The sequence below is a fragment of the Fukomys damarensis genome, unplaced genomic scaffold (genome assembly GCF_012274545.1).
Source record: "Fukomys damarensis isolate Sample0158 unplaced genomic scaffold, DMR_v1.0_HiC HiC_scaffold_33, whole genome shotgun sequence".
Lineage (NCBI taxonomy): Eukaryota > Metazoa > Chordata > Mammalia > Rodentia > Bathyergidae > Fukomys > Fukomys damarensis.
In genome coordinates this window covers 53,826,989-53,844,415 of record NW_022900945.1, presented here as the reverse complement: position 1 = coordinate 53,844,415, position 17,427 = coordinate 53,826,989, and the positions used below count along the sequence as shown (strand labels likewise).

General features: G+C 46.6%; 2 protein-coding genes across 2 annotated transcripts; both read right to left on the bottom strand.

The window, feature by feature from the left end:
* Positions 1 to 44: 44 nt before the first annotated feature.
* Positions 45 to 458, bottom strand: LOC104863356 (small proline-rich protein 3). Its single transcript, XM_010625727.1, has one exon. The coding sequence runs from the start codon at positions 456 to 458 to the stop codon at positions 45 to 47; it is 414 nt and encodes a 137-aa protein (XP_010624029.1).
* An 8,565-nt stretch (positions 459 to 9,023) lies between these two features.
* On the bottom strand, positions 9,024 to 10,730 carry LOC104863348 (cornifin alpha). Its single transcript, XM_010625721.2, has 2 exons — positions 10,657 to 10,730; positions 9,024 to 9,587 (listed from the first exon to the last, which is right to left on the bottom strand). Exon 2 carries the CDS (start codon positions 9,566 to 9,568, stop codon positions 9,131 to 9,133), a length of 438 nt encoding a protein of 145 aa, XP_010624023.1. The 5' UTR covers positions 9,569 to 9,587; positions 10,657 to 10,730; the 3' UTR covers positions 9,024 to 9,130.
* Positions 10,731 to 17,427: the final 6,697 nt, after the last annotated feature.

Sequence of the window (17,427 nt, the reverse complement as noted above, 5' to 3'; positions counted from 1 at the left end):
GAGTTATTCAGCAGTTGATCCTCTGCTTCTCAAGGGCCTGGCTGTTATTTCACCTTGTTTTTCAGCTGAATTGGGCCTGGAATGAGCTCTGAAGGGCATGGCACAGGGATCGCGGTGTAGCCTTTTCCAGGGACCGTGCCACATCCTGGTGCAGCGACCATGGTGCGTCCTGGCTCAGGGACCAAGGTGCATCCTGGCTGAGGGACAGTGTTGCAGCCCGCCTCAGGGACCACGGTGTATCCTGGTGCAGCGACCGAGGTGCATCCCGGCTCAGGAACTATGGTGTGGCAGGGCTCCGAAATCTTGGTGATTCCAGGTTGTGGAACACCTGGAGGGCACAGCTCCTTGGTAGCAGGAACAAAGGGCACTTGAGGGGGAGGCTGGTGGGGCTGCTTGATCTGCTCCTGTGGAAGCTGAGGAGGAGGGACAAATGGCTGCTTCTGCTGGTGGGAACACATGCTCGGAAGGTTGCTGGGCCTAGCAACAGAAAACTGATCAGTCATTTGGAGAAATAAGGAGGAAGCCCTGTTTAATGACAAATATCTCTCATGGTGTGTCCCTCCAGAAGTGAGGCAGTCTTTTATCTTTGTTTCCGTTTTCCTGAATTTGAGGTGACAGGGTACTTTGATAGTGCTTGCAAGGTTTCAAGGTGAAACACAAAGATGATCTGTTCATGTCCACGTGAATGGAGCCCTTCTGTTTGCTCCCTCCCTACCTGGTGCATCTAAACACCAGTGCATGGCACAAACATCGCAATACAACAGCAGGCTCCTGTGAGGGCCCAGGTTTTGAATATTTGGAGAAATGGTAGGACAAAAGTTTACCCACTCACGTGTGTATTACAGAGTGCCTTTGCTCTCACAGGAAAACTCCTACAGGCTTCTCCTTGAGCCCACAGAATCCTCCTTTGAGCCTGTGTCATACTGTCAGTTCTAGAGAGCTCTGTACCACCTCACTGCTTATCCACAAATGGTCCCTTGTCACAATTCTCCTCCTGGAGGCCTCTGCCAGGCTCATTTCACCTCTCTTTCCTTTTACTATCGTTCACTTTACAACATCTGTATCAGCTATTATGCCCATGTATGTGTCTTCTAAGGGCTCGTACATTCATAGAAGAAAGGAAACTTAATTTGGAACATCCAAGTTCCCATTATAGCATTTCTTATATTACAAATTCTGAACATATATTAGAGAAGTAATTAAAGGGCCACTAAAAATTCCTTTGATGTGGAGAGAGCCTCTTGTTAACAAATCTTTAGAGAAATCACTTAGCTTTTCTGATACTAAGTTCCATAGTTGTAAACTGAGTGGAAAATAAAAAAAAAAATCTATAAACTTGCTATTGCATTTAAAATAAATATATCCTCGGCCATCAAAGAGATTCCAATCAATATAAAGCAATAGTGAAAGAATATTAAGAGGTCCATAGTGGGGAGACTCACCTGGTCTGTAGAGAAATCCAAGCTCTTCAGCCTCTCAGATGTGGTGTGGAGCCTCTGGGCAGCTTGCATTTTATACAGAAAATGAGCCCTGCCTTGAGGAAGTAGACTCTCTTTTTGACTCTTTTGCCTTCATTCCAGCTTTTGTGATGAAAATCTCTGGCTTAACATGTTTTTGACACCTACCGTGTGACAATAATTTCACCTAAGCCTGGTTCTTTGTTCATCTTCTGTGGTGTGGTTGCTAGGGGCAAAGGCTTTTCTGGGAGCAATGGATTAAAACAAGAGGAAATTTTTGAGCTTCTGAGACCAGAAAGTCATGTTTCTCGGCCAAGGCCCTGATCTTTAGCCCTGACTCGTCCTACAGGGCATCTGAATGTCTGAGCTGGATGTGGGGATAACTGTTGGCATTCTGGTTCTCCTGGAAGCCGTAGGAGTGGTGCAAAATGAGTGAATCATCTCATCTGGTAGTTAGACTCTCAGTCACTACAGGCCCACAGGAAGAAATGAATGGGGGAAACGCTTCCTTTGGAAATAAGTTGTTTCCATTTTGGAAGTGACCCTAAGCTATTGTGTTGATCAGGGTAGTAGATACCATAGGAATGGACAGTGAGGACTGATTTGATCTTTCTCACATGATGGCACAGACAGGAAGACCCTGTTACTCAGAGTATCTGCCTTCCATGGTGACCCAGCAACCATGGGCCTTGGTTCTCTCCATTCATAAACCAGGCGTTTGCTCTGCTCACAATAGGATGAACTGAGGTCACTAACCCACCCTCAGTATACAATATCTTACAAGGGGCAGGCCTTGGAAAATCCAAAATTCTCAAATACCAGGTACGTGCAAACTTTGCCCTTCCTATTTTCCTACCATGATGTCACCTCTATGAACCTGACAACCCTGATGTACCCCTGATGCACGATGCCTCAGCCACCACCCTGAGCTCCTCAGTGAATTTTCCAAAGCCAGTAGTTGCTCTTTATCGTCACACATTGCCTGCTTGTAGTATGTGGTTAGTTAGTAGACAACTTGTGCTTTCATGAATAGATGTAGAGGTACATGAACTACAAAGAAATGTGGGAAGGTAAACAGGAAGGGATAAAGGAGAGGGAGGGGGACAAAGGGGGAGAGAGAGAGAGAGAGAGAGAGGGAGGGAGAAGGAGGAGGAAGAGAACAAGGAGAAGACAGAGGGAAGAGAAGGAGCAGAAGAAGGAGAAAGTGAAGATGTGGAAGAGGAAGAGGAGATGGATGGAAGAGAAAAAAGAGAGAAAAGCATTCTTTTAGAAAAACAGCTCTAACCCTGGGGTGGTACCAGGGCCACTACTACAACTAAACTCGCGCAGAGGTTCCTGTTCTCCCCCAAATTACCTCTCAGTAGCACCTAACACAGAAAGCTCTGGCCGTACCCTGGCTTCTCATCTCCCAAGGATCCTGCCTTCTGCTTCTGTGTCGTGCATAAGACAGTGCTGTCCAGGTGCGTCCTTGGACCTGTTTCTGGACGGCACTGCTCACCTCTCTAAGACACTGGCTGACCTGATTCGCAGGTTGGAATCTGGGTCTGTTCTATATCTACCCTTGATTTGAACCTTGGTTATAGCACAAAGTTTTTCTCATTTTCTGTCTCTTATTGCCAGGTGAGCTCTCCCATCCCCTTCCCTAAGTGGTTTCTCTTTCACGCCCCACCAAAAAGCCTTTTGCCGTCATCATCTTGAACGCCTAACTTTAGCCCTGCCCTGATATTCCTGTTAGTTTGGTCAGGTGCACTCAGTGCCTAAGTGTGAAGGATCTTTCTGCCCTTTCAAGAAGCTTCACTGATAGCGTGGAGTATGGTGAATTATCTGGCTTTAGTTTCTGAGAAGGTAAATCTATCAGCTTCTGAGGGTGTGTTCCACAACTTCTGGTACACTTGTCTTCCTTCCTGGCTCTCTTCTCTTGGCACAAGCAGCTGCTTTTCTTTCGACTTCATTGTCCCAGGACCTTCATAGCTTCTGTTTGTGGACAGTATTGATACCACTTAGGGATCCTCCACATCTTTCCAGTCTTGCTCTTTTGCCTGCCGTGGTTTAGTAGACCATTTCCACATGTTGCCCTAACCGAGCATCTCCTTTCTAGACCCACGGTTTACTGAGAGCACAGTGTGAGCTGTCTGTGGGAATGTGCAGTGTGCTTGAGGATATTCAGCTTGGCATTCTGCACACTAATTGCCCAGTAGCCACGCTTGGCTGATGGAGGACGTGAGCTGTGCAACAAGGCGATTTCACTCCCAGGGGTCACCCTTTTGTGACACAACTCTTTCTGTGCCTCTGACAACCCTGGGGATCAAGCTCCAGTTGCCCTTTGAGACTGCCTCCTTAGTAACATCCTCTTTGCAACGCGCTCATTTCTTTGCTTTTGCTTGGTTTCAGTCCCCTTAATTCCATATCTTCTCTCCTAGGATGATGGCCCAAAGAAATTAACCGCATGTAGGATTTATGTCTTTAGTTCTGATTTGGAGAAATCTGGGCAAGGACATGGTATATAATGCACACTCTATTTTAGAGACCGAAAGAGAAACATGACTGCTTAGTGATAGAAACCAGAGTCTGGGGCGAGGTCAGAGCAGTCACCTGATGGATTAATGGAAGCAGTTTGGAGCTCTGCTGTGGACCCTATTGTTGGGTGTTTATGTACTCTTCTCTACATGTGATTGTGTTCCTGATTTGTTCTGGGGAGATTTTTCAGTCTTGGATTTGGCTTGGTAAAAATAGCACAAGTTGGCATCATGATATGAGAGAGATAAAGTGCTATATCATGATATGAAAGTCATGCTATGGCAGACTTTGAGTTGTGCAGGGAACATGCCAGACAGGTCTGCCTCAGTTGGCCAGGCCTTAGTTCTGGGCCTCCAGAAGCAAGCTCTGGGGTCCTAAGCTCACTAATTCTGTTGCCGTCAGCATCGTGCTGCTGCTTCTAGCTAAACCAGTTACCACTACCCAGCAGGATTCTGCTCACCACAAATTTCTGCCCTACAACAATGAATAGCCTTCGAAAGGGGATGTATCTATCAGGATTCAGTTTCAGAAAAGGCTTAGAATACAATGCCAAGGGGGTTCTACCAATAACTTGAACTCTCCTCACACCGCTTGCTCTATAAGATATATAAATTAGATGTAGCTGAAATAAAGTCCTGCAACATTTACTAGTATTTTGGTGCCACTGCCTTGATTCTTGCTAAGGATTCAGGAATTTTCTTCTTCTTCTTCTTTCCCCATTTCTATTGAACCACGTGTTCAATATTAGCAAGATAAATGTACAAAGTCTTACTAAGACAAAAGGAGGAAAAGGAACAGAGGTATGAGCTCAACACGGCAGGTTTACCTCAGAGCAAGCCTGAGAGGGGCAGCCCTTGCCCTGGAGAGCAGAGGAGCTCACTCCCCTGAAGGCTAAAAGGTCTTTCATAGGGCCACTGGCATAAAAAGGGGAGCTGGGAAAGGAAAGTCAGAATGGTACTTTGGAGGGGTAAAGTTCCCTACAAAGGAGCTGTGGCTATCCACCAGGGATAGGGCTTGAGAGCACAGGTGGAGTGGACATTTGTCAAGAACGGGTTTGAATAATGACTGGGAATCATAAGATGTGGCTGTGCTTACTGGGCATTACAGACCCACGACTGGATATCTGCAGCAGGTACAAAAGCATGGCAGGAAGAAGGGACTTAGAGTGACCTCTGCTCATACCAGGATGGCACTCGCCAGATTCCTCCACCTGTCTTCTTACTTAATTACCAATCTTGACATCGCAGATTCCCTGCGAGGATCTCCAAGAGCCCCGATAATCTGCAGATCACACTTGGCCAACTTTCGATCTAGCATAATAATTTCCATGTGCCTCGATCTGCAAAAATCTTTGGGCCCAGCAGCACCTGCCACTGTGCAAGGCAACATAAAAATCCTTGTGATGAGGAGGACAGACATGAGAAATTAATTCTAGTCTGCAATATATAAAGTCAATGACTTGCATTACCTAGTATGATATTTATTTTAATGATGGAACATAATTCTATAAGAAATGTTGCCATAGATTTTCCCTTGAGGAATGTTAACAGAATAGGACTTTCTCACCTCCTACCTCCAGGCCCGTCATTCTACCTGCTGGAAGAATGGAAAAACTCTAACTGTGGAACCTATCAGTGCAGCTGGAGAGGCAGAACCTTGTCCTCGGGAGTTCTCTCTCCTAGGAGGTACATGACACTGTTCAACAAGTACTGCAGGTAGATCTGAGAAGGACTGAGTAAGTGTCTTGCAGTCTTCGGCACTGCTGCTTTAGGTGTCCATAGGGGAGAATGAGTTTGAGGAAGGGTCACGTTCTAGGCACTCCCAACACAGGAGCTGTCTGGATGGAAAGATTTAGTGCAGCACTGCCTTCAAAATCACTGCACCTTTCAAAGAAAGTTTAAGCTTTTCAGCAAAATTAGGTAAGTCCTACTACTTAGTCCACAGAGAAGACCTAAAATAATCCTGCCCACCCTGGCTACCAGTCCAGAGAAGTCAGACAGGAATTCAGGATGAGTGCACAGAACAGGAATGGCAGGGCAGTTTGCCATATGCTAGAGCACATCTGAGAGTTGTGCCTGTTAATGCACCAGGGCCAAAGCAGGTCTAATGAGACCCAAAAGTCCAGACTGGCCTTTTAGTTCTTGGGAAGAGGTCAGTATGGCCAGGCTGGGTGAATGTGAACATAAACCAGAAGAAAGAACAGTAGAAGATAGGAAGAGAAACATGAAAGAGAATCAGATAAGTTAAGCAGGGAGATGGAGACCCATGCTAAGAAGGCGGTTGGCATAGATGTCAAGGAAGGAAACAGCCACACAGTGGGAACTCTCTTATTCACAGGTTTCTACCTAGAGCAGATAGTACTGTCTCTTCACACACATATAGACTCATGGTCCTCCTAGGATAAAATAATGTGAATGTGACAGTGATGAACAGAAATATATTTAGGAAAAGAAACCGAATCTGCACTGAGATCCATAATCACGTTGCATACCAGCAGTTCACCATCTTCTGAGCACTTTGTTACCTTCAGTTCTGCACACAGTGCTGGTGTGCTGCCCTCTACTGTTGGCTGGGGGAAGAACATCCGGTTTACTGCACAGCAAGAGTGGAATCAGAGATGGGGCTGGGACTCAGGCCCCAATTCTGCCCGGTGTGCTCCAGCCTTAGGCTTCTGGGGTCAAAGTCAGCAGATGAAACAGGAGTCTCTGAGAGTGAGGTGGAGCAGTGGTATTGAGGTTTCCCACGAAAAGATATAGCATTGCGCTGCACATGGTCTGACACAGTACAAAAATCAGGCTGAGGCCCCTGGATCTCTGCTGCCCCACCTTTTAAAAATCAAATGTGTGTATGTTTATATAATGTTGAAATGATCACCCTGATAAATAAATATTGTACATGGGAATGAATATGAAGACCTTGCTGGACAATGTTTTCCTATCTTTTATTTTCCGAATGTCTGAGCTCTTTCCAAATGTGCTCGGAGCACCTGTGTATCCCACAGGCACCTCCTCTACCACCTCGCACATCTCTGTAGCAGATCATTCATCTCATCAACAAATGGCGTTCTTTCCCCAGTGGCTACCACAGTTGCTCTGAAAATCCCGGGTGGCCTCCTGTCCTCTGCTGACAGCCCCCTCTGGGAGGGCCCAGGCCTGGCCAACAGAGCCTGTGGAACCTGCTGTTCAACGGAGAAATCAGGAAGACAGTTCTGCAGTGGGAAAGCCAGAGGCTGAGTCAGAAACATGACTTCTGGGTGACTTTAATTATCCTCTCCTTTTAGACACTTATCTGCCTATTAATCTGGAGGATAAATGGCTTGGACTAGGTGCTCATTAAACCACCTTTACATTAAAATTTATATTATGATGACCTGTTCTCTCTCACTTTTTGTTTCTTGGCTAGGTGTTTTTACATTTTATTACCTGCAACAATATAGATCCTAGAGCCACCTCATTCCCTCCCCCCCCACCAGGGGGGGTTAGGCCTTCCCAGGAGCCCCTGGCTTCACCTGGGCCCTGCCAGAACTCCTGCTGCAGCTGACAAGGGTCTCTCTCTGCTGCTCTGACTGCCAAGTCCCAGAGCTGGGGTTCACATTGCTTCTCTGCAGCTGTGATACAGTCCAGCCTCTTCTGCACGGTGGCCTGAGCCTCCTCCAGCTCCTGCTTGACCAGCAAAGGGCCCAGAAGTGTAAAGACCCACCATGGACCCATCCAGCAGTGCTGGTTCCTCCTTCGCAATGTTGTTTTCTGTTAGTTGTGTTCAAGCTTCCGGCTCCCCAACATGGATTTACTCAAGTCTTTCCCTGGTTGTTGGCATTTCCCTAGTTCTCTGTGCAGCTTCTTTTGGATCAGTTCAGCCACGGCCAGGATGAACACTGCGGGGAGGAGGGAACACTGGGCCTCAGTCTCTGCTAGGTATCCTGTCTCACTCTACTGGCCATCCGTAGTCCTCCCTTCAATATTAACTCTCCCTCCCTTTATGCTGGCTTTTTTCCCCCCTTACTTGTACCAATACCTTTTCTTAGGAAAACTGCCAGAACTCTTTGGTCTTTTTTCTTTTTGATTTGATGTATTCACTTGTATGTTTCACTTAGAGAAGCGCCATCCATAGGCGTGGGTGGATGGGCGCAGGGAAGGCTGTGAACCGCTGTGAGGGTGTGTGAGGGGGGAGTGGGAGAAGATCAACTCTCAGGGTTCCTTGAGGACAGGAACTGTGGAGTCCACTCTCCTTCCTGCTATAGCACCAAGCGTCCTCACACTCAGTGAGAAAAGAAGACCAAATAAGGTGAATAAGTCAGAGTGTGGGTGTGTGAGCTGTGTCACTTAGGAGAGCTAGTGTGTGGAGATGTGTGTGTGTGTGTGTGTGTGTGTGTGTGTATCAATTTCTGTGTATGGAAATCTACTGTGTGAGCAGATATGTGTTGAATTTGCTCCACACTTAGGACAACGAAAAGGGAGAAGAAGAAAGAACAAATAGTCAGCCTGGAACACGTACACACACTATTTCTCTGGAATAATTTTTGAAATGAGTCAATTGAACAGAATAACTATAATTAGAGCACAAGAACTTTGCATCAGAAGTAGCTCGAAGCAGGAACACTGTATCCTCAGGCATGGCTCACTCAGGTGAGCTCTAGCTGTGGCTGTGCAAGGTTACAGACTCACCGTGGACACTCCCCCATTGCCAGACCACAACTGCCCTTTGTGTAAAACACACACACACACACACACACACACACGCACTATCTGACTGCCAGGATCAGGCATCTTCCAACCACAGACCTCATGATCAATCTTTGCTGTGCTGGTTCCTGCTTTAGCTGTGAGAGCAATGAAGGTTGGAGTGGCCAGTGACTCACATAGGCAGGCATGGCATTAAAACCGATTTAATGAGGCAAAGAGGGAAGATTCCTCCCAAATCCCTCTTCAGATCAACTCTGAGCCCCTGGAAGACTAGCTCACTAGTTAGTAAGACTTTAAGCAGTGTCCAGAGGCTCAGGAACCCTCCAGAGTGAGTGCAAAGGATATTTTTGGAAAGCACAGAGGGCAATAGTGTGCTAGTTGCCAGGTCAACGGACAAGGGACTCCTAAGCAGAATGGGAAAGGGGGCTTCAGCATCTGGTGGTCAGCTCCTCAGTGGCGTGGCGGTGGATCACATTACTTCTGCTTGGTCTTCTGCTGAGCTAGTACTGGAGTGACTGCTGAGGGGCAGGGCTCAGGAGCCTTGGGGTGGCAGGGCTCAGGAGCCTTGGGCTGGCAGGGCTCAGGAGCCTTGGGGTGGCAGGGTTCAGGTGCCTTGGGTTGGCAGGGCTCAGGAGCCTTGGGGTGGCAGGGCTCAGGAGCCTTGGGGTGGCAGGGCTCAGGTGCCTTGGGCTGGCAGGGCTCAGGAGCCTTGGGGTGGCAGGGTTCAGGTGCCTTGGGCTGGCAGGGCTCAGGTGCCTTGGGTTGGCAGGGCTCAGGAGCCTTGGGGTGGCAGGGCTCCTTGGTTTTGGGGGCACATGGCTCCTGAGGTGGAGGCTGGCAAGGCTGCTTCACCTGGTGCTGCTGAACCTGAGGGGGTGGGGTGCAGGGCTGCTTCTGCTGGTGTGAGCTCATGCTTCAACAGTGGTTGATCCTAGGAACAAATAAACTGACTCAGTCATTTAATGAAAGAGAAAGGAAGACAAGTTCAAGGTCAAAGAGACTTCATTTCAGGTCCACTTCCAGGGAGAATCTCACTCTGCTCTCACTAACACCCTACAGAAGGAAGGAAAACATGCTGTGGTGATGTCTGAGCCCTTTCCAGGGGAGGAGCTTGAAGGCGTATTGCTCTGTCCCGACTCAGAAGAGTCTTTGCTCTGCTCCCTTCCTGCAGACATGTTATCTCTGCATTGAAAAAGGACCCAAGAAAGCTGGCTTTTGCTGGGTGTGGCAGGCCATGGGCCAGGTCTTCTGGACAGTGGCTGACAGAAGTAACTGCATCTGCCCACTCCTGGTTCCACAGAAAATGCACTGGGACTTACAGGATGGACTAATGTCCAAGCCCCAGTGGCTCTGCTTCTGGTCTCTGCCCAAGCCATCTCCTCTAAATACTTTCTTTCCCATTTCTGCTTGTCAAATACTCCTCCAGGGTGGCTGGCATTACACACAACAGCTAAGCAGCTCTTCTTGTGCAGTGCTCCCTCACACTTACTGCTTACTACTATCTACCTACCCTGCATCTCATCTAACTATGTACATGCAATGCCTTCCCTGCTAGGTGGTGAGTTTGGTAACTTCTGTGTTGGTCTGAGTTATCTAAAGTGCATAGAGCACAGATTTAAATACCTACAATACTTAGTAGAGATCCACCTGGCGAATTAAAATTTCTGCAGTGACTGTCACATCAGAGCGAATGGTAGTGTAGCTGACGGTACCATGGACCTGAACCTTAGACTTGTCAGCTATGAACCGTGAGCATCTCAACGAATCCCTCCTCCTCCCAAATCCCTATTTCCATGACTGTCCACTGCATCGTCAACTTAACTATGTCTAAATTCTCTTCAGGCCGTGATGTAGGTTTTAGTTCTTTAAAAAGCTGTCCTAGTATTCTCTAACTCTAGCCAGTACCCTGCCTCAATCTCCCGATGCACATTCACCTCATCCAATTTCCAACAATAAAAGAATAAGCAAGAATTCCAAAGCATTCACACTCAGAGACACACCTGGTTCCTGGAGAAGAATGGGCCAGTCGGGTCGCTGGAATCTATTGTGAATGTCACGGCTGACTGGCTTTTATAAGATGAAAATCTCAGGGAACTAGATTTGCCCCAGCCACTCTGTTCTCTTTCTTGTTTCACGTGACTCACCCTACTCCCCTCAACCACCCTTTGACTCAGCGTTACAGGATGAAAACACTCGCCTGATCTAATGGCACTGGCACTCTGACAGTGACGTCACCTGTCCCACTGCACCTTCGCCCTCAGCCCCAGGTGTCCTGCTTGTGTTCAGGGAGGGATGAGCCGCAGGCTCTTGGCTGATTTCATGAGTTAGCCCTGGAGGAGGTCTGAGTCCTTTACTGACCCTGGCATGCGCTGTCTCACGCAGGTGGTTGCTCCTGTGTTCTGTGGGAGGACAATGCTTAGGCACACAAACAAGTGGGAAAAAGAAGAAGAGGAGGCACTGAGGGGCCCCACTGCCTGCCTGCCCTAGTGAAGGCGAACGGTAGAGATGTGAAATTGATGGTGGCTTCTTCAGACCCTAGAACTTTACATCCGTTTCTCCCGTTTTTCTCTCAACTCCACTGACCTATACATATGCAGAATATTCACTTCAGCCCCACCCCTCCCCAACTGGTTTACTAATCGGGAAAACCTGCTTTGCTTTCACCAACCACACCTTTACCCCTCTGCTGCTTTGGAAATTTTCAACAGCTAATTCCTCTTCCGGGCTAACCTTTTCCCTTCCACGCTACCCAGCCAGTCGGTCGTGGCTTTTTCCTGCTTCCTAACCCAACTGTATTTTGCCTGCATCTGAAAATCTGAAAGCCTTTTCTCTCCACCTCCACCCCAAACCCAGCCGTGGAGTCCCCCGTGCTGAGCCCTCCACTGTCTGCCCACTTCTGCCCCCAGCCCTGACACCTGCAGATCCTGCTGACTGAAATGTTTTCTTCCCCATTCCGACTTTGTGGTCACTCCAGGGTCACAGCTGTTCCTATCCAAATTAACAGTGTTCCCAGGATCTTACGTCTTTCCTCTTCATTCACCAAAGTAGCGAAGTGTCTAATCTGCGCTGGTCAGGATACTCATTCAGGGATTTAGCTGAGACCAAGGCCCCGCTTCCTCTAGTGGATGGGGAACTCCCCTAAGAGAGAGTAAGTAACTAGGCTTACTGGCTTTCAGAAAGCCTAAGTCCTCATGTATCAAGGATAAGTGGGGATTTGAAACTATGAGGGGTGATACAACTAGCCAAAGGTCAAAAAACAAACCCCGAAAGGAAAAGAACCCTACACAGGAAGTAAAAATGATGAAGGCCGATAAGTGATGAAAGGCTACTTCCTGGCTTGGCTCTGGGTCCCCTCCCAGTTCTGGGGAAGCTTTGGTAACTGGTGAAACAGAAAGATCCCTGACAATGGGTGAGTATTTAAAGGAAGCAAAGATGAATCTGAAGTAGGGATAAAAAATTAGGCATTCCTAATTCTGCTAAAAGTAGGAGGGGGTGAATTAGCATGGGTGGAAACAACAGACTCATTCAGTTCAGCATCAACTCAGTGGGCCAGAGTCTGAGAGAGGAAAGGAAAAGGCTAACTTGATAAAATATTTACTGTGAACACAGTTGGTTTCCCTCAGAGGTCTCCTGCTAGCATAGTGATGAGGCCCAGGTTCTCTGACCAGTGAGACACTGAGGATGCCTCTGAGTACCTACCCAGCATATGCACCCCTTCCATGATGCTCAGCTTCTGAAGATTATCCCTGTCGCAGGGCTTTCCTTTCCTAGGGTCATAAAACCAAGGGTTTCTGAGGCTTTACATCAGCAATTTCTTCTAAACAATATAATGTGAACTGAGGTCACGATGCAGAGCTGCATTCCAAGCACAGTCTGATAATAAGTGTGGCCGCGTTACCTTAAACTTCCAGTGTGCGGATGGCTTCTTGCCTTCATCTCAACCTCTCATTTCCCTCTCCAAACACACGACTAGGTATTCATGGAGCCCCTGCCGACTCTGTAACTGGGTCACCTCTTGGGAATTTGAGTTCGGGCAGCTTCCCACCGAATCCTAATAGCCATTGGGTTCATATCTGCCCTTACCCAGTGCCTGCTGTGGAGTGGGGGCTCAGAAATCAGGACTGTGCACTGCCTGATGGGCTTAAATGCCATTATGTGTGAACAGAGGCTGGGCTACCCTCGAGAAACATTCCATTCCCTTGTGATGGGTCTTTGGGATGAGCTGAAAAGGGACTTGAGGGCCCAGTAGAAGTCGCAAGACGCTTCTGCCTTCCTTGCCCATCTGTTTCATTATGGGCCGGGATAATGATACACCTTGCTCTGGGCTGGGGCCAATACCAGCACCACACCTGAGCCCCAAGCTTCTTGTCTCTCTTAAAAGTCTCCTCTCTCTAGGCAGGCTTAGGTCCCTTTCCTTACCCAAACTTCTCCAGAGGTGGTGCCCTGTCATGTCCTGTCCTGGGTGTGAAGCTATTTCACCAGATGTCTACACACGGCAGGGCTCTCCTGCCTGTCCCAACCTGTGCTTCCTCTATCCTACTCAAGGCTGCTCTGGCTTGTGGCCTCTGGAACTCTCCCTTGGCCCTTACATGGTTCTTTCTGTTTATCTAAAGCTCCCTGGGTGGCTTGTATTAAGGCTCTTTCTCCTCTTAAAAGCTTGAGAGTCTCCTCACCACCAGGCTTATGTTAGCTATTGAAATCAGCCTTTCCACATAGAAAGACAGGAATGGGACAACCTCAGGCAGGAAGTACATTTCCCAGGATTCTCAGCCTTTCAAGGAGCCCTGCTCAAGACCCAGAATGCTGCTGTTCTCCCCACGTTGAATATTTTGTCCCATTGCCTGGACCCTCTGCTCAGGCTGGGAAATGTCTGCAGTCAGCCTTTGTTTGCCAAGCAGGGTACAGTAATGACTCTAAACCTATTCTGTGGGCTGGTTACTCCTTCCTCTCTAATTCCTCAAGGCCCAGACTTGCGTAGATCATGCAGAATTTGAGTTTCCTCCATTTACCCATGAGTGTGTGTATTTAAAACACGGTACTGTTTAGAAACCCAGTCTTTAGAGAGTTTTACATTCCCCTGTCCTCTCTGATCATGGAGAGATGTCGGGGAGAGCAGAGTGTTGCTCATTCAATTCAGATAATCAATTTTTTAAGTCTCCCTAACAGGCAAAGTGCCCCACCAAGAAAAGAAGAAAGAAACACCAGATCCCAAGTATTAGGATTGTGGAGAACACTTTGGCCATGCAGGGAGGAGAAGCTGAGTTTGCAAATACTGTGGAAAAGAGAGGACATGAACTCATAGCACTACAGAACCTCTACTCAATCCTTCACTCTAGGAGGGAGAGAAGGGACAAGTGGAGGAAAAGACTTGCTCCAGGCTCTATTGGTTGCTTGGCAGAAGAATCAACCCCAAACTCGAGATTCCTGATTCCTTTTCCATTTCATTGTCTCCCTAGGACAAGACCTTCCCTCACCCTTCATCTTTTAAGCCAAGATGCAAACCCAGTACTATGATTCTGAGGACCTTGTGAATCTCAGTTTATCTCACTTGTACTTTGGAATGATAATATTTGCTCTCAGAGCTATTATTAAATGAGATAACATATGCAAAACACCTTCCAGAGTGACTAGAGCATAGTCCATGGGTAAAAGATATCAAGTGCATCTGTTCTCATTATGGTCAGAAGCACATCTATTATTAGAAACCCATCTCTAGTGACTCAGAAAATGCCATCATTTTCTTTATTTCTGAACTACTCAATCAGCCACTCAATTAATACATACTTGTTGAATGACAGTCAGATGTCAAGTATGAAGTCCCAGCTGTGTGAAGTCGAGTGGAGAGATATGCAGTGTTCCATGAGATCCTGGGCTCCACTCTCTGTCCATGTCCAGAGTTCCCCAACTGACCTATGCACGGGAATCATTTTGGATATTGCAGAAAATACACCTACAATCTCTCCATCTTAATGGAATAGACATAGTAGGAGGGCCCACAGATCTGTATTTCTAAAATATGCACATGGTTGTTTTTATGATCAAACAGGTTAGAAAACACCAGTTACTAAACACAATGGCTTTTCAACTTTGATTGTATTTGACATCATCTAGTATCTTTTAAAAAAGTCTGTGTCTGAGCTCCACTACAGAGTTTTATTGAATCAATCTTTCAAAGTTCCCAGATGAAACGAGGGTTGGAAATCGCTAACAGAAGTGCCAGCTCCTAGAACCTGAGTAAAGCAGGAGAAGCCCATCCAGTCTGAGAACTACTCCAGGTGGATGCTAAGGTGCCTGGGCAGAGACTGATGTTGATACAGGTAGGTGGTAATGAATGTGGGTGTTTGGCCTAAGGCCACTAGGAGCCTTGTGAAGCAATTAAATCCCATCAAAGGAAGTTTAAGGACTTCCCCATGCCCTTGTACCTCACTCTCCCCATAGGAAATCATCAAAGGACAAGCTTAGGCTGGTTTGGCAGGGCTGGCCCTAGGTCCAGTACCCTGGAGCCAGGAGATGACTCTGGGTCGGTCACCTTCCAGGACACCATCACATACATGGTGTGAAGACTAATGAGTTAAAGGACCAAGCATCCTACCTCCAAGGAGCCTTTGGCCAGGCCAGATTATGACTATGGAGTCCTGAAATACTAACAAAGTACTGTCCTCTGCCACTGAAAAGGAAAATCTTTTCCTCTACTCTCTTAGATTCCACGATGGGGGCCTCCAAAGTTAATGACAAGAGGCAGATCGGTAGGCGAGAAGTCATATGAGTTTTATTTATATTAATATTTTACAGAGAAGTGAAACTCAAGGCAACGGTGAGATTCAGAAACAGCAAATAAAATCTTGAAATTTATACAAAAGCACAGAAGGCCCCCAAATAATAGAAGCAATCTTGAGCAAAAAAAGCAAAGCTGAATGAATGCTACATGCTACCTGACTTCTAGTAACTATACTGTAAAACTACAGCACCCTAAAGATATACCATAGCATAATGCTGGTATAGAAACAGACAGACCGATAAACAGAATAGAAAGCCTAAGCATAGGTCCATACACCTACAGCTAACTGATTTTTGACAAAAGTGCCACAAGCACACAAGGGGGAAAGAACAGTCTTTTCATATGGTATCAGGGAAACTGAATATTTGCATTAGAAGGGTGTGATTAAACCTTTAAAGCAGCGAAAATTAGAGGGGATATGCTCCATGACACTGGTTTGGGCAATGATTTTTTTGTTGTTTTTTTTTTTGGTATGATCCTGTCTCAAATAAAAAAAATAAAAAGGACTGGGGAAGTAGGAGAAAGCAGAGAGCAGTATGGTGGTTACCTTATAACTGGGTGGTTGGGGAGGGGAAGATGAGCAGATGTTGGTGAAATTATATGTAGTAACAGTTAAATAGGAGAAATACAAAAAATGTCAGGAATATGCAAATAATTTGGAGACAGAAGGTAGATTATTGGGACTGGAATTAGAATACTTGAGGTTGGGGAAAAATAGGGAATGGGTTGATAATGACTGTGGTGTTTCTTTTCTATGTGATGAAAAATGTTCCAAATTTGGTTGTGATGAAGATGGTAGGTACAATTCTGTGAAAATACCAAAGCCATTGGATTGTATGACTTAGATAGATGCATTGTGTGGTCCATGAATTATGTCTTAAGCTATTTGTAAAAAATGAAAACAAAGCCAAAAAAGGCCGAACATTTGGAATTGAAGGGATAAATGAACAGTGGGGAGTGAGCGGGAAATCTAAGAGGAGCCAGCGAAGACAAGGGTGGTTTTAGTAAGGATCGTAGCTCTCTACCTGCTGTGTGAGGAAGGCTGCTCCCCCCACACTGGCCAGGAGAAAGGGGAATTTATGCTCTTCACGAAGGAAGTTGATGTTTACCTACTGCTTTCGGCAGGTAAGAGGTGCACAGTTGTAGCTGTTGATCCTTAGTTTCCTTCACATCAAAGTAAGTCTTATACCAAAGCAGTACATTCTGGGGTGGCTAATCCTGGTGTCCTCCACTGGCCTTCCCTCTCCCTGCCCATTTATATAGCACGAAACGAATTTTCATCTTTCAAAATCACCCAACACTCACAGTTGCGATTTCTCCTATCTGGCTACCGGTCTGAAACTGTTCATGGAATCTTACCTTGTATCTGATTATTTACTTACCTTGGAATTTATTTATCTATCTTGATTTTGGACTTCTACACCCCAAACCCTTATACTTTGCTTATCAGGAAGTGACTAGTTCTGTCTTCATGGGTGGAGTGTGAAATTAGATCCACAAAAATGCAAAAGCCCACAAGTATGTGAGGATCCACCTAATTTAAGAACAGGAGGTAGTTAGTAGCCGAGACAGAAACAGAATCAATTTTCCTATCTCCCAGTACATTACAGAGCTCTCCTTGGGGTGAGAAAGAGGTCGCAGTCACTTTGAGCCTAGATTCCCGAGCCCAAGTGAAAAGACTTCCACACGACCCCCTTCCCGACAGTGGAATCCTGGACTAATGGTCAGTCCGTGCCGTTCTACAGATGTAGATGACAATATTAGGCCCATCATTTAATGAACAGATTACAGGGCCTCACAAAAAAGCTGCAAGCAATTGTTATTGAAAGATGATAGTTCTTCAGGTATTAAGAGAAGATTGAGGGCTGGGGATTTAGCTCAGTGGTTCAGTGGCCTGCCTTGTAAGCACAAGGACCCGAGTACAATCCCCGGTATCAAAAAAAAAAAAAAAAAAAAAAAAAAAGAAAAAAAATTAAAGCTTTGCCAAAGAGAT

What these genes read in the sequence shown, in the direction of transcription:
- LOC104863356 (XM_010625727.1), bottom strand. Translation starts at nt 458, where the DNA reads ATGTGTTCCCACCAGCAGAAGCAGCCATTTGTCCCTCCTCCTCAGCTT.
- LOC104863348 (XM_010625721.2), bottom strand. Translation starts at nt 9,568, where the DNA reads ATGAGCTCACACCAGCAGAAGCAGCCCTGCACCCCACCCCCTCAGGTT.